This window comes from Petaurus breviceps, unplaced genomic scaffold (assembly GCF_028583685.1).
Source record: "Petaurus breviceps papuanus isolate PSGF00001 unplaced genomic scaffold, PetGlider_PUasm1.0 226, whole genome shotgun sequence".
Lineage (NCBI taxonomy): Eukaryota > Metazoa > Chordata > Mammalia > Diprotodontia > Petauridae > Petaurus > Petaurus breviceps.
The window spans coordinates 10260965-10276281 of record NW_027185890.1 but is presented as its reverse complement, the minus strand read 5'-3'; the positions used below and the strand labels follow the sequence as shown (position 1 = coordinate 10276281).

General features: G+C 37.8%; 1 protein-coding gene across 1 annotated transcript; it reads left to right on the top strand.

Moving 5' to 3' along the window:
* Nucleotides 1-2830: 2830 nt before the first annotated feature.
* Nucleotides 2831-13876, top strand: HEMGN (hemogen). Its single transcript, XM_069095366.1, has 4 exons — nt 2831-4000; nt 6534-6624; nt 10431-11983; nt 13202-13876. The coding sequence occupies exons 1-4, from the start codon at nt 3919-3921 to the stop codon at nt 13315-13317; spliced, it is 1842 nt and encodes a 613-aa protein (XP_068951467.1). The 5' UTR covers nt 2831-3918; the 3' UTR covers nt 13318-13876.
* The last annotated feature ends 1441 nt before the right edge of the window (nt 13877-15317 follow it).

Sequence of the window (15317 nt, the reverse complement as noted above, 5' to 3'; positions counted from 1 at the left end):
AACTCCTTTCCACTACTTTCACATCTTTTTCCTGTATCATGATATCATCAATGTAGTGGGTAAGCTGTACACCAGGTAGCTTTAATTCATCCAACTGTTCAGCCACAATCCTGTGACAAATAGTGGGGCTATGTATGTACCCTTGTGGCAAGCGGGTGAAAGTATATTGTCTACCCTGCCAAGTGAAAGCGAAGTGGTCCCATTGTTTAGGGTCTATTGGGATGGTGAAGAAGGCATTTGCCAAGTCAATAACTGCATACCAAGTCCCATCATATTTCTGGATCCTTTCTATTAAGGTGATGGTATCTGGAACAGCAGCATACAAAGAAGGAGTCACCTTATTCAACTGTCTATAATCCACAGTCATTCTCCATGTCCCATCTGATTTTCTTACTGGCCAGACAGGATTATTCCATCTTGTGGTTGTAGGGACTAACACTCCTGCTTCAACATATTCCTTTATAGTAGTGGTAATTTCATCTTGCCCACCTGGCACACGATACTGTTTTAAAGTAATTACTTCAGAAGGTTCAGGTAAAGTGATTGGGTCCATTTTTAGTTTTCCCACTAACACGGTATTAATTCCTATCTTCCTCACAGCAAATTGGTATCTCCCTTCAGATAAATTCAGAGTCATGCCTCTCAATACATCTATCCCAATGATGTATTCAGGAATGGGTACAACAACCACAGTATATTCTTTCTTAGGTAACTGCCCAATTTTCATTGTTATTTTAACCTGTCTGGCTGATATTTCAGCGCCTCCTAGACCTGTGATGGTAATAGGAGTTCCATGTTTAAACTTATCAGGGTTTCCATAGATAAGTGTGGCCTCAGCCCCAGTATCAATCAGTGCCCTAGTCACAGTAGTTGATCCATTCTTCCAATATATTGTTAAACCAATATGGGGTCTGCAATCTCTTCTGCATATTTCTTTTATCTGGGCTGGGGCTTGGCCTATCTCCTATTCCCCCTGAAGGTGGGGCAAACTTGGATACAAAGATTCAGATTCAGAAATAGCTGCAGGGGTGGTTCCTGCTTCCCTGTTCATTCTAATGCTAAGTACCTTTTCTTGGTACAGCTTATGCAGCTCTTCAGTTGGAATACCATCTATTCTTCTGAAGTCCACCCCAGCTCTTAATAGAGCAGTAAACAGTTCCCTTCTTGCTGGTCTATTTTGTCTCTGAATCCTCTGACTGTTTACTCTTCTCTCTCGAGGCAATTTGTCTTTTTCCCATTCCCCTAAATCGCTTAATTGTGAAATCTTATCCAGCACCTCTGAAAGAGGGTAAGGGAAGAAAAGAGGGAAAGAAAATTTGTAACTCAAAATCTGGCAGAAATGAATGATGTAAATCAGAATTTAATAAAGCATTTGAAAAATGAAAAAAAAACTATGGCCATGTTTTTCACACATGCTGAGATCAGGCTGCAACTAACCCTTCTTTCCTCCTCCCTCATCCCAGTTTTTCACACATATCTGGATTGTCTTCATTCTTCTTTCTTCTTCTTCTCTTCCTCCTTTATTCTTCTTTCTCCTCTCCCTCTTCCTTTCATCACCATCACGACCATTATCATCATAAAGAGAGGCAGCCTCAAAGCCAGGAAGATTCACGTTCAAGTCCTGTCTCTGACAAATTGGTTGTTTAAGGTGGGGCAAGTTACTTAACCTCTCAGTGCACTGGGAAACTCTTGAAGAAGGTTCTTCTTCTCACATTCCCTTTCTCAGACTTCAGCAACAGAGAATTTTCCTTCCTCCTACCCTTGGGAAATGATGGGTATCATGGGTTTCTTTTTTGCAAAACACCTATTCAAGCTTCCCCAAAACACTGGAGTTTCCAGGACAGTATGGGAAATAGTGTTGTACTGACTACATTCTTTTTTTTCCTTACTACATTCTTGACTTTGAAAAATGGACTGACCAACATAATTTACAATTATGCAAGAAAAGAGACCAAACTTTGGCCCAATGATTTCACTACTGAGTATATACCCCAAAAAAGTAAAACAGAAAGAAATGTCCAATATATACCGAGATATTTCTTTCAATAGTATTTGTAGCAGTAAAGAACTAGAAACAAAGAGGATGAATATTTGTTGGGGGAATGGTTGAGCAAACTGTGGCATATGACTGTAATGGAATATTATTGTGCAATAAGAAAGGGTAAATAGAAGAATTTTGGAGAAATGTGGGAAAATTTGTATGAACTGTGCTAGAGTGAATTAAGCAGAACCAGAAAAAAGATATATATGACCATAAGAAGGCATGAAAAGAAAGCCCAGCTTTGAAAGAGCAGATAATGAAGCATACCTTCCCTTTTTCATGGGAGGAGCAGGGGATTATGGAGGAAGTGGGACAGAATGTTGTATGCTTTGGCAGATGTAGTCGCTCTGTAAGTCATTTTTACTTAACTGTTTTTTTTTAAATTTTTTTTGTCTTTATTAATTTGTTTGTTCACATTAGTATACAAGATTCAGTTCCACAATCCCTTGAGTTTCAAATTTTCTCCCCCTTTCCCCCCCCCCCCCCAACCCCATGGCAGAATGCAATCAAGTATAGGATCTGCAAATACTTTCACATTAGACATTAGTCAGGTTATAAAGAAGGATTGTATCAGATGGAATGAAGAATGGGAAAGAGGAAACAAAATCAAACAAGAAAAAAAAAGAGAGCATGTAGTTTGCTTCAATCTGCATTCAAGCTCTGTTCTTTCTAGTATTTTCTCTGAATGTAGATATCTCTCTCCATCATGATTCTTTTGGAGTTTACTTATAGCCCTGCATTGCTGAGAAGAGTCTAGTCTATCAAAGTCGGTCATCACACAAACATTGTGTCGGTAATTGTGTACAAATTTCTCCTGGTTCTGCTCTTCTCACTCAGCATCAGTTTGTATAAGCCTCTCCAGGTAAATATGAAGTCCACCTGCTCCTCATTTCTTATAGCACAATAGCATTCCATTATATTCATATACCACAACTTGTTTAGCCATTTCCCAGTTGATGGGCATCCCCTTAATTTCCAATTTTTTGCCACCACAAAAAGAGCTGCTATAAATATTTTTGTACATATGGGTTTAATTATTTGTTTTTGACACAAAAGAGGGTTCAATGTGAGAGTAGGAGACATATCTAGAAATGGCTGTGATTTTTAAACAAATGGAACCAATAAAACTTAAGAGAAAAAAAGGAAGCCCCCATCTTTCCTGAAGGACCAGATGATCTCTTAAGATAAATGCAAGTTTGACATTGCTAACCTAATCTCTCTGACTTGGTACAGACATTCTCATCTTATTAATTAATTATTAATAAATTGACATTTGAAACTAAAATTTAATAATTATCAATAAATAATTATTAATGTTTATTAGTTCTTATTGGTATGTAGCTGTATGCTTCACTGTCAATACTTTATCAGTATTTTCAAAGGGACTCTTTCTTTAAAAACCAACAATTGATTATTTTTATATCTCAATTATTAAACTAGACTAGTCACTTAAATAGCAAAGTTCTGTCTGTCATTTTGTAAGAGAGTATGCAGAAAAAATGTACTGGGCGGGAAAACTGTGTAAGCGGGAAGAACATTTAAGTGTGCACTTGGGCAGATAGACACAAACAGATGATGAATGGTGGGGAATATTTGTGAGCCAGGGTGTTATCAGAAGGCCTCACTGTAAAAATAGTAATACGATCATGAAGAGCAAGGATGCTTCACCAAACACTTTCTCCATTTACACACTTTTAGAGAATGATAAAGAAAATGGAGCCAGTCAAGCAGATGTGGTCTGACCAGATAAGACATTTGGGCGGGAAGACTGATTTTTTTTTTTTTTAAAGCATTAGTTGTTCCAAAAGTCTTGAATCAGCTTCTAGGCTGAGTATTTGTGGCAGTCACACTAAACTGTAGTCACCAACTGAAGCAGGATGAATGATGTAAGAAGGGACCAGCTTCACCTGGATGTTGATGAGATGCCTGCCCTTGGCCAGAAAGAGGACAATGTTCCAGGTAATACAAAGTTAGTGGAAACTAACTTTGAAATGGTAGCAGTTGGATACACCAGGAGTTATATTTTCTTCCATGTTCTGTATGGATCTTGCATAGGCCACTGTTGAATATTTACTAATAATTGTGGGAAATAGGACATTAGGCATCCTGTTGTCTCCTCTAGTTTTATGATTTTAAAACTGGCGTAGAGCTTTTAGGTTACAACCTGAAGAAACCAAAAGAAATAATAAAAGAATTACTCCTTGAGTCTGAGAAAGGGGGTGAGGAAGCAGAAAGTAAAGCTAAATGAGTAAAAAGCAACGATGTATCCAAATCTTATTTAGAATATGATTCTATGTAGATGTGGTGTTTAAGAAGACAAGGAAGAGAAAAAAAAACGGGCAGACTGAGAAACATGTTTGTTCAGGATAAGAATAATTTTGAAGAATGGCATTTTGGCAGTATAAAAATAAATCTTAAAAGTTTTTGAGTAAATTGTTTTCTTTTCATTTATTACTACTGATTCTTTATGAATACAAAGATTTTTTAAATATCTGGGAATTATGTTAGAAAATATTGGGATTTTGTTATCTTAAAGTAGAAATAGCTTCTGTGGCCATAATGAGAAAACCATGGCTCTTGAACAAATTCTATATTCAATATAGGAAAAAATTTTTGGAAGAAACTGAGGGTCAGAAAGATAACAGGTGAGATCTTTAATTTAAACAGTACAATTGCCCTAAGAATTCAAAGAATTAATTGGAGACTAGGAAAATTATCAAATTAATAAATCTATGAAATTATATATTTAATAAATAAAAGAATCAAACCCCCCCACCACCACCATTTTGTTACTTTAAGGAAAAATAATTCTAGTGGAAAATAATATCCATTGAGTTTCGAAATGCTTTGCTATTTTGGATTTTATATACTAAGAGCACATCTGCTTGTTGATTGATATTTCTTTAAAATGATTGTAGCCCTAATTTGTCTGCAAGTGTGCATGAAAATGATGAATTTGTCCATGGAATTTTTATGATGATATGACTATGCTCCCCTGAGCACATGGATCAGGGAAAAATGGATGACCCCTTGTCAGGCATGGAGTAGAGGGAAATTCTACTTCAGATTGTGTTGGACCAGGGGACCTGTAAAGTCCCTTCTAAACTCTAAGGTTTTGTGGTCCTGTGATACTCTCTCAAGTTTTATTCTTCCTCAAATTAAGCATTGATTCATTTCCTCAGGGAATACAATGGAGATGAGCTATATGTATCCAAAAAGCAAGAATATGGATTATAATTCAATAACTTCAAAATGATTAGTATACATAGAAAATACTATAGGACTTCAGAGGAGAGAGACATCACTGTGGGCTGGAGAGACAAAAGGAAGGTTTCATGGAGGTGATGGGACTTGAGGTGAATTTTGAAAAGTAGCTAGGATGTGGATTGGCAGAGAAGACAGGGGAGGGCATTTTATGATGGGAATCAGCATGAGCTAAGGCAGAGAAATGAAAATGAACAGGTGGCCAATGAACAGATCACACTGGCTATAATATAGTGGGAAAAGCTAGAACTAAAGTTGAAAGGCAGATGAAACACAGATTATGGAGTAGCCAAACTCTTCATTTTACAAATGAGTAAATTGAATTCAAAGGGATAAAGTGACTTGCTCCAAGCCATACAGCTAGAAAATGATAGAGTCAAAGAACTAGATTGCAATGAGTTAAGGAGGAAATGAGTGTGTGTGTGTGTGTGTGTGTGTGTGTGTGTGTGTGTGTGTGTGTGAAGTATAGATAGGGGTGTTGAGCAGTGGTGTCAAACTCAAATAGAAATGGCTCTTTGGGGATCACATGCTACTTAGAAAACCACAAATTAAAACCATCTATAGTGCATCTCTTTTTGTTGTTGTTGTTAACCATTTTTTTTCAGTTACATTTTAATCTGATTTGGGCTGCAACAGAGTTTTGTAGGCTACTTGTAGCTGCAAATTCTCTTTTGGACACCTCTGGTAGATCATCGATATTTAAGAAGTTTGTTAGAGAAAGGAAGAAGAGAAAAATAGCACTTGAATGGAGCATGATGGGTTCTTTTTAGGTTTGCAGATTGAACTTTCCAGATGATTCAGTCTTCAAAAGAATTGAAGTTTTATGTAGGGTAAATTGCTAAGAGGTAGCTGTGTTTCTTTGGTCATGGTCCCCTGGACCAAACACTAGGCTTATGGTTTTGTGAAGATCCAGTGAAATGTCATTTACTCAAGGAGTCATTGTGTGGACACAGGCACAGACAGCTGGAGACTGAGGTCTCCTTTGTGCTCAGAATTGTTCCTCTTCACCCTTAGGATGGGAGGAGGGCTTGCGGTCAGAACCTGTTGCAGAGAGAAATCTGATCTAGGGGGTAAAGAGAGGAACAGATCCCAATTACTTCAGAATGGAAGGTTTCTATTCTATTCTGAGATTACTGGGTACAGAGATGCTAGAATCTCTTTCCTCAATATGGGTCAATTAAATTTTATTTCATTTTCTTGATCAAGACCTTTTATTCTGGTCCCACAGAGATGACAGGAACTCGATGTTTGCGGAACCGAGAGCTACTCAGGAAAAGAAAAGCTGAAGCCCAAGAAAGACAAACATCACAATGGCTTAGGTAAATTAGTTACAATGGAATATAAATATATTGGAAGGATAGCAAGTGGCACCTGAGGAAATCTAGATAGCAGCATGAATAATACTAATTGCTTATATTTATATATAGAGTTCACAAAGTGCTCTTATACAGAGATACATTGTGGTATAGTGGATAAATCCAGACTTAGGTTCACCAAAGCCTGGATTCAAATCTCATCTCAGACATTTACTAGCTATGTGATTTTTGGAAAAGTCAACTGACCTCTCTGAGCCTCAGCTTTCTCTTTTGGAAAGTGGGGCAGTTAGGCAGTGCTGTGGATAGTTCTCACTCAGACCTGGAGTCAGAAAGACTCATGTTCCTGAGTTCAAATCTGGCCTCAGACACTACTAGCTGTGTGACCCTGGACAAGTCACTTAACCCTGTTTGCCTCAGTTTCCTTATCTGTAAGATGCACTGGAGAAGGAAATGGCAAGTCACTCTAATATCTTTGCTAAGGACACCCCAAATGGGGTCATGAAGAATCAGACACGACTGAAAATGACTTAATAACAAAAAGCAGGGATAATAATATCTATCTCAAGAGTTGGCATATCAAATCAGATTATGTAAAACACTTTGTAAATGTTAAGGTGTCAGATAAATGTGTTATTTATTTGAGCTTCATAAAAATTATATGTAGTAGAAAGAGCAAATATTTCCTTGTATGACGATGGCCAAGCAGTTTAGTGGTAAGAAGGCAGGACTTTGAGTCAGAAGTCAAATTCTATCTATCTTTTATTCTTTTGGGGGGATGGTGGCATTTGGGGTTAAATGACTTAACAAAGATCACATAGCTAGTATATGTCAGAGACTGGTTTTGAACTCAAGTCCTCCTGACTCCAGAATTGGTGCTCTATCCTCCACACCACCTAGCTGTCTCTCTAACTTTTATTCTTAATGCCTATATGACTATGCTCATTACTCTTCTGAATATCATTCTCCTCATCTACAAAAGGAAGGAGTTGGACAAGATGATCTTTAAATGTCCATTCAGTTCTCTATCTTCTGATTCCTATTTTATAGATGAGCAAATGGATTTTCCAAAAGGTGAATTGATTGGTACAGACTAGCTGGATGGGGACCATGTTTTCTTACTCTAGTACTGGATTTGGACTCAGGAAAAGGACTCTCCCTGACTCCAGGCCTGGCATTCTAACTTCTGTGCCCCCTAGCTGCCCATTCCTTTACATAAGACACCAAACAACTGTTCTAGCCTGGGCTGTAAGCAGGATCAAGAGAGTCAAAGCAAAAGCTGGAAATTGTATGGAAGCCAGAAATAAAGATGAACCCATGAGTAAAAACTGGCTGGTAGTCAAGAGCCAGGGAATATACAGAACAAGCCAGAGAGAAAGATGGCATCATTGGCTTCTGATCTGCCAAGTGGTTTGGGTAGCAAAAGTAGATATGATACTCCAGAGATTTTAGGATCTGGAAACTAAAGCCAATTTGTCTCATATAGGAAGCTTCTTATTTTCTTCCTGGTATTGCTGGACTGACTTCTCAAGGTTTGTCCCAGATTAAAAAAGAAAAACAAGCTTTGTTAAGTACCTATGTAGGAAGTAGGTACTATTATTATCTCCATTTTACACTTGAGGAAAACTGAGTCAGATGGAGATTAAGTGACTTGTACAGGGTCCCACAACCAGTTAAGTATATAAGGTCAAATCTGAATTCAGGTCTTCCTGATTACAGGATAAGCATTCTGTCCATCGTACCACCTAGCTACTTTAAGAGAAGGCTCAAGCGGTGATATACCACAGCAACTCAATCCCCATATCTGACTGACCTGAATCTAAGTCACTATTTTTTTTAAAGCAATCGGGGTTAAGTAACTTGCTCAAGGTTACACGGCCAGTTATTTCTGGGTGTGGTGCTAAGTATCGAGCCGGATTTGATACCCAGGTCGTCCTGACACTGGAGCCGGTGCTCTTACTCGCTGTGCTACCTGGTCGCCCCTGTCCAAGTCACTATTACTAAATTTCTTCTCCTTTCACTTTTTTCCTTCCACAGCACAACATAAATTGAAATAATAGAATTTAGACCTAGAGATCATCTTGTCTAATCCCTTCTGAACCTACTAGAATGAGATTAGGCATCAGTTTCTGCCTAGTGCCCTTAAAATATCTTCCAGTTAACTCACATTGGATACTAGGTAAGGAATGGACAGGTTATCTAAGACTCTTTTTGAAAAATTAATTTATTTTTAGTTTTTAACATTCAGTTAAAAAAAGCTTTTGAGTTTTAAGTTTTCTCTGCCTCTCTCCCTGCCCCAAGATGGCATGCTCTGATAAATGCTCTAAACATACATTCGTATTAAACATATTTTCACATTAGTCATGTTGTAAAGAAGAATTGGAACCAATGGGATGAACCACAAGAAAGAAACAAAACAAAACAAAAAAAAAAAAGAGAGAGAGCAAATGGTATGTTTCAATCTACATTCAGATTCTGTAGTTCTTTCTCTGGATGTGAATAGTACTTTCCATCATGAGCCTTTTGGAGTTGCTAAGACTCTTAAAGACATAGTGAAAAATTCCTTAGATTTATCAGAGGACCTAGATTTAATTCCAAGTTTATGTGCCTTTGTGCACATTCACAGAACCTGTTTCACCCTCCGTAAGATGAAAGGGTTGGAATAAATTATCTCTAAGGTCACTTTTTGCTCAAAACCTAGTAATATAGTATAGTAATGTGTCGCAGATAACACACAGGAGGCACTGGAGTTCTCAGTTTCCAGCCTCTAACAGATTCACTCTTGATCTGGTCAGACAGGCAGACAGTTTTGGAGGGGTTAATAATTAGCTTTATTCTAGTCTAGTCTTCTCAGAGGGTTGCTGGGAAAACCCACTCCTGTAGCATTCCCTAATCACTCTTCTCAAAGGGGCCAGCAAGAAAGGGGGCAACTATCCCTATGTCTTAATGGGTTCAATCAAGACAGGCACAGCTTTGTGCACTCCCCTAAATCCCTTCAAGCCTCAATGGGGGCAAGTTGAAGCACACAAGATACCCCCGTGGGTTCCCTGTGGTTTTTCCCCCTCTCACTGACCAGTGCCCATCTGCTTTATAAGACAACAAAGAATTCATCTTGCCAACATTAAGCTCACAGGTTAACTTTAGCAATATCATCATTCTGCACAAGCACAGTAAATATTACATCCTGTCACTCCTACATCCCATGGTGTAGCCTCAGTAGGACTCTCTGTCACTATTATTCTAAGAATTCCTATCTAGGATCCTTGAAACTATCCTGGGATACCATCTAGGATCCTTGAGACTATTCTGGGAGTTATTATTCAAATACCTAGAAACCAGACATTTCCATGGCCATGGATCCTGAGAAACTAACTCTAAGAAGGATAACAAAATCCTCCTTACATACAAGTAAAATACCATTTCCTACCTTCTCTACTCCTAAATCCTGTATGATGTATTCTAATCACCTCCTTAGGTATGCAAACAAGTGGGCTGGCCATAAGCACTAGAAATGTAAGAGCTCAATTTTTACCCCTAATTAACTGGTGTTAGTTATGCTATTTTAAAAATTTTTTATTATTATTTTGCTTTTTGGAGAGGGGAAGGTAGGGCATTTGGAGTTAAGTGACTTGCCCAAGGTCACACAGCTAGTAAGTATGTCAATTGTCTGGGGCTGGATTTGAACTCAGGTCCTCCTGACTCCAGGGCCCATGCTCTATTCATTGCCCCACCTAGTTAGTTATACTATGATACTGTATTTTTACATGTATGCTGAAATTCTGTTCTTAAATCTTCCTTTGTCTTCCTAACAGAACACAAAATCAAAGCAAACGACAAAGAACAGCAAAAAGCCGAGGCCAGCCACAAACTAAAGAAACAAAGGAGTCTCCATTACAAATTGTGAGAGTAGAAAAGGAAGTAAAAACAAAGAAAGAACAACCATCTCAGGACCAACAGGAGCCACTGGGGACTATTGCTGAGGACTTTCATTCTATAGAAAACCAAGAAGCAACTGTGATAGACCAGGCCCCTAAAACATATCCACATGCAGCTATGCCTCAACACTACACAACTGCAACATACCAAGAAACATCTGAGCCTAAGGATCTTTCTCCTAAAACATGCCAAGAAACAGCTGTGCCTGAAGAACATACCTCTAAAACATGCCAAGAAACCACTGTATTTAAAGAGATGCTTCCTAAAAAAAGCCAAGGAGTAGCTGTATCTGAATCTTTCTCTCCTAAACAGTACCAAGAAACAGCTCTTCCTAAAGATTGCTCTCCAAAAATGCAAGAAACAGCTATCACGGAAAACTATGTACCTAAGAGATGCCAAGAAACAGCTGTACCTGAAGAGCTTTCTCCTAAAACATGCCAGGAAATAGGTGTGTCTGAAAAATACACCCTTGAAACATACCAAGAAACATCTGTACCTGAAGATCTCTCTCATAAAAAATGCCAAGAAATAGCTGTGTCTGAAAAACACACCTCTAAAACATGTCAAGAAACCACTGTATTTAAAGAGATGCTTCCTAAAAAAAGCCAAGGAGTAGCTGTATATGAATCTTTCTCTCCTAAACAATACCAAGAAACAGCTCTTCCTAACGATTGCTCTCCAAAAATGCAAGAAACAGCTATCACAGAAAACTATGCACCTAAGAGATGCCAAGAAACAGCTGTACCTGAAGAGCTTTCTCCTAAAACATGCCAGGAAATAGGTGTGTCTGAAAAATACACCCTTGGAACATACCAGGAGACAGATGTGCCTGAAGATCTCTCTCCTAAAACATTCCAAGAAAGAGCTAAAACTGAAAATTCTTCACCTAAAAGTAGCCAAGAAACAGCCATCCATGAAGCACTTTCTCCTAAAACATGCCAAAAAATAGCTGTGCCTGAAAAATACACCATTGAAACATGCCAAGAGACTGTTGTACCTGAATCTTTCTCCCCTAAAAGATACCAAGAAACAACTGTTCCTAGAGATTGCTTTCCTAAAACACATCAAAAACCAGTTATCACTGAAAACTATGCACCTAAGAGATGTCAAGAAACAGCTGTGCCTGAAGAATTTTTTCCAAAAACATGCCAGGAAATAGCTATATCTGAAAGATATAACCTTAAAACATACCAAGAAACAGCTGTGCCAGAAAAACATACCTCCATAGCATGCCAAGGAGCAGCTGTGCCTAAAGATTGCTCTCCTAAGACATGCCAGGAAAAAGCTATATCTGAAAATGGTGTCCCTAAAAACAAAACAGCTGATCCGGAAGAATATCATACTGAAACATACCAAGAAAATGCTATACCTGAAGTTCAGGATCCTGGAACACATGGAGAAACTGCTACAGCTATCATCTGTCCTCCAAGTAGGCTTCCCCTTTTATTAAGATGTTCAAATAGAAGTGAAAGTTTGCATTTAGTAACTATCTGGATTTGAAATATTCAAGTACTATTGAATCCTGGGCAAGCTTCTTAATAGTAATAGTAATAGCTAATTAGGTACTGTGCTAAGTGTTTTATAATTATTATCTCATTTGGTCCTCACAACAACCCTGGGAGGTAGGCACAATTATTATCCCCATATTTTCAGAAGAAAAAAACTGAAGCAAACATAAGTTAAATGACTTTCCCAGGGTCATACAACTAGTGTGTGATCTGAGGTCACATTTGAACTCAGGTGTATCCTGACTCCAGGTCCAGACCTCTAGCCACTGTACCTGTGCCACCCAAAGCAAATAGTCTAGAGACTCTCAAGTGTTCATTATAGCAGGCTATTTATGACCCTCAAGTGTACTGATTTGTTTGTTTTACACCTAGGGTTGACCCCCTTAGCTCAAGGGCATTGGATGATTTCAGAGTGAATGCTCAATCTGTGTTTTCAATCAGTGCCTACTTGAGGAAAACAATAAAAAAATGAAAGCTTGCAACAACTAGTTAGTCTTAGCCAATGAAGGGATAGGAATCTAACAGAAATAATACAGAAAATATTATCGAGTTTATATATAATATGATATGATATGATATAATATAATATAAAATTATATTATAGATTAATAAAAATTAATTTAAGTGCTTAAGGAAAAATGCTTTAGTTTTTTTTTTTTTTTGTAAATTCATGAGGTTTTTTGTTGTTGATAGTGGTGGTGAATAGTTTTTTGAACATAATTGAATCCTTCCTTGATGACTGGTGGTCTCACAGTGACTTGTGGCCATCATTTTGAACATAAGTTCTTCTCATTCAACATTGTAGGAAGAGGTAGAATATTTAGATGAATTTCTAGTGGCCCTATGATATTTCTTGGATTTTAAAAACCTTGATAATGACTCATTTCGTTGTCATTTGATTCCCTTTAAAAGGAGAATTAAAAAAAAACATTTGATAGAGAATTTTGGTTACTTGGGGGGTAACTTTGAAGTTTTACAGCACATAGTGTAAACAATGTTCCCCCACAAAAGCAGGTGTGAACACCTTTAGGAATATAAAACTAGAATCAACTAAAACGAAGATAATACCTAATCTTTAAGAATTTACATTCTGAAATTTTGATGCAGACTACTTATATTTATCTTATTTTGTCTTACAGAGCTGAAAAAAATAACAGAAGCAGAGGAACCAGAAAAGCCTGAAATTCTGAATATTTCCCAAGAGAATAATGCAGAGATTGATTACTACAGATTTCAACAACTACCTCAACCATAATAGTTTCAAACTAAAGATACAGTGTCCTAATACTTTAAGTGCACAGTTTCTCTTCTTGCAATAAAATACAGATCTCTATAGTATTCAATAATAATTTGACTCAGCGATATTTTCCTATATATACTTTGTATTTAACATATTTGAAAACCTGGCTTCAGGTATGGTGACTTATTTGTGTATGCTGAGAAACTGGGGGTAGATGAGAATAGATTGATAGGGGTGGGGGGAAAGGGAGGAAAAAATATCTGAGGATCATCATTTTGTCCCTCAGGATACAAAATTGTTTTAATTAATTCTTTATATAAAGTGATTAATTACAAACATTTAAAACCTTTCTTTGGCAGTTTCTTAATTTCTTGTAAACTTAAATCAAATATGAATGTAGTAATAATTTCATTATTTTGTTTAGGCTTTTTAAAAAGTTGGTTGTTTTATTAATGTAGCAGTTTTATTTACTACTATGAGGATCCTAAAAACTTCCCTGGTGTGGGTGTGTGCGCATCTTTGTGTGTTTTGGTTTTGATCTCCTGTTTTAACTAAATAAAATTATTATGTCAGATATTGTTATTATGTCATATATATTTTGTCAAATATTATTATGTCACAATTATTATCGTATCAGAGGCTTCTTTCTAATGTGAAACAATAGGATACACTTTGGGGGATTCTCGACTTGCCTGGATCCTGATAATGTAGGAATTTGAGTGTCTAACACTCTTTACTCCAAACATAGTTATGAAGTCTTAAAAAATGAAAAGTTTTATTTACAGGTTAATAGAGCTAAGCAGGACTCACATCTGAGTCCATAGAAAGAAGTAAGATTCACCAGAGTAATTTCAGTTAGTTTCTTAAAATATAATGTATCCCCAAAATTTTAGTATAGTTTTTTTTGTTTGTTTTTGCATTTTGGAGGGCAATTGGGGTTAAGTGACTTGCCCAAGGTCACACAGCTAATTTTTGTGTGTGCGTGTTAAGTGTCTGAGGCCCGATCTGAACCCAGGTCCTCCTGACTCCAGGGCCAGTGCTCTACTCACTGCGCCACCTAGCCACCCCCTTAGTGTAGTTTTAAAATCATTAAAGCCAAAACCATTTTAAAGCTATTTTACTCTAGGGATAGTTCTCCAGCAGAGATAGGTGGAATTTGCTTTTCTGTATTGGCAATCCTCTCCATATCATCTTCACTTGCCCAGCAATGCTTCTATCTTTTCCCTTAAACCCACCTTCACCTCCTACCTTCCCTATTACAGAAGATTATTATTACATCTATTACATATTACATCTATACACATATTACAATATTACATATTACATCCTCCCAGTCCAAGTCTCACAATCTAGGAATCATCCTGGATTCACCCCCACTCCTCTTCACCTTGAGCCATATCCAAGCTGTTGCCAAGGCCTGTTGATTTCACCTGTGCAACATCTCACCAATATTCCCCCTTTTCTGACACTGCCACCCCTCTGGTGCACTAATCAATCACACATTGATTAGTATTGGAGCCTGCTGGTGGATCTGCCTGCCTCAAGTCTCTCCCCATTCCAATCCATCCTCCATTCAACCACCAAAGTGATTTTCCTAAAACCAAGATCTGATCATGCAAGATGCTCTGTTCAGCATTCAAAGTTTTTCATAAACTAGCCACCTCCTGCCTTTCGAGTCTTCTCTCTCCTCCACTCTTGGCTACTGACCTCCCTGGTTTCCTCCAAGGCCCAACTAAAATACCAGGTAGCCTTCCCCCAACTCCTCTTAATTCCAATTTCCTCTTTTAATTATTTCCTATTTATCCTGTATATAGCCTTCTTGGTATATATTTATTTTGTCTTCTCTTTTGGATTGTAAGATCCTTGGGAGCACGGACTGCCTTTGACCTCTTTTTGTATCCCCAAGTGCCTAGCACAGTGCCTGGCACATAGAAGGTGCTTAACAAATGTCTATTGATGGACTGAATATCTGACAAGTTGTGCTTCCTGCCCCTCTCAGCAGGCATCACTGGCTG

Bases quoted from the DNA above. Each gene is read 5' to 3' on its own strand.
- HEMGN (XM_069095366.1), top strand. From the start codon at position 3,919: ATGAATGATGTAAGAAGGGACCAGCTTCACCTGGATGTTGATGAGATG. The intron at 6,625-10,430 runs GTAAATTAGTTA...TCTTCCTAACAG, and splicing joins CAAACATCACAATGGCTTAG to AACACAAAATCAAAGCAAAC. The intron at 11,984-13,201 runs GTAGGCTTCCCC...TTTGTCTTACAG, and splicing joins AGCTATCATCTGTCCTCCAA to AGCTGAAAAAAATAACAGAA.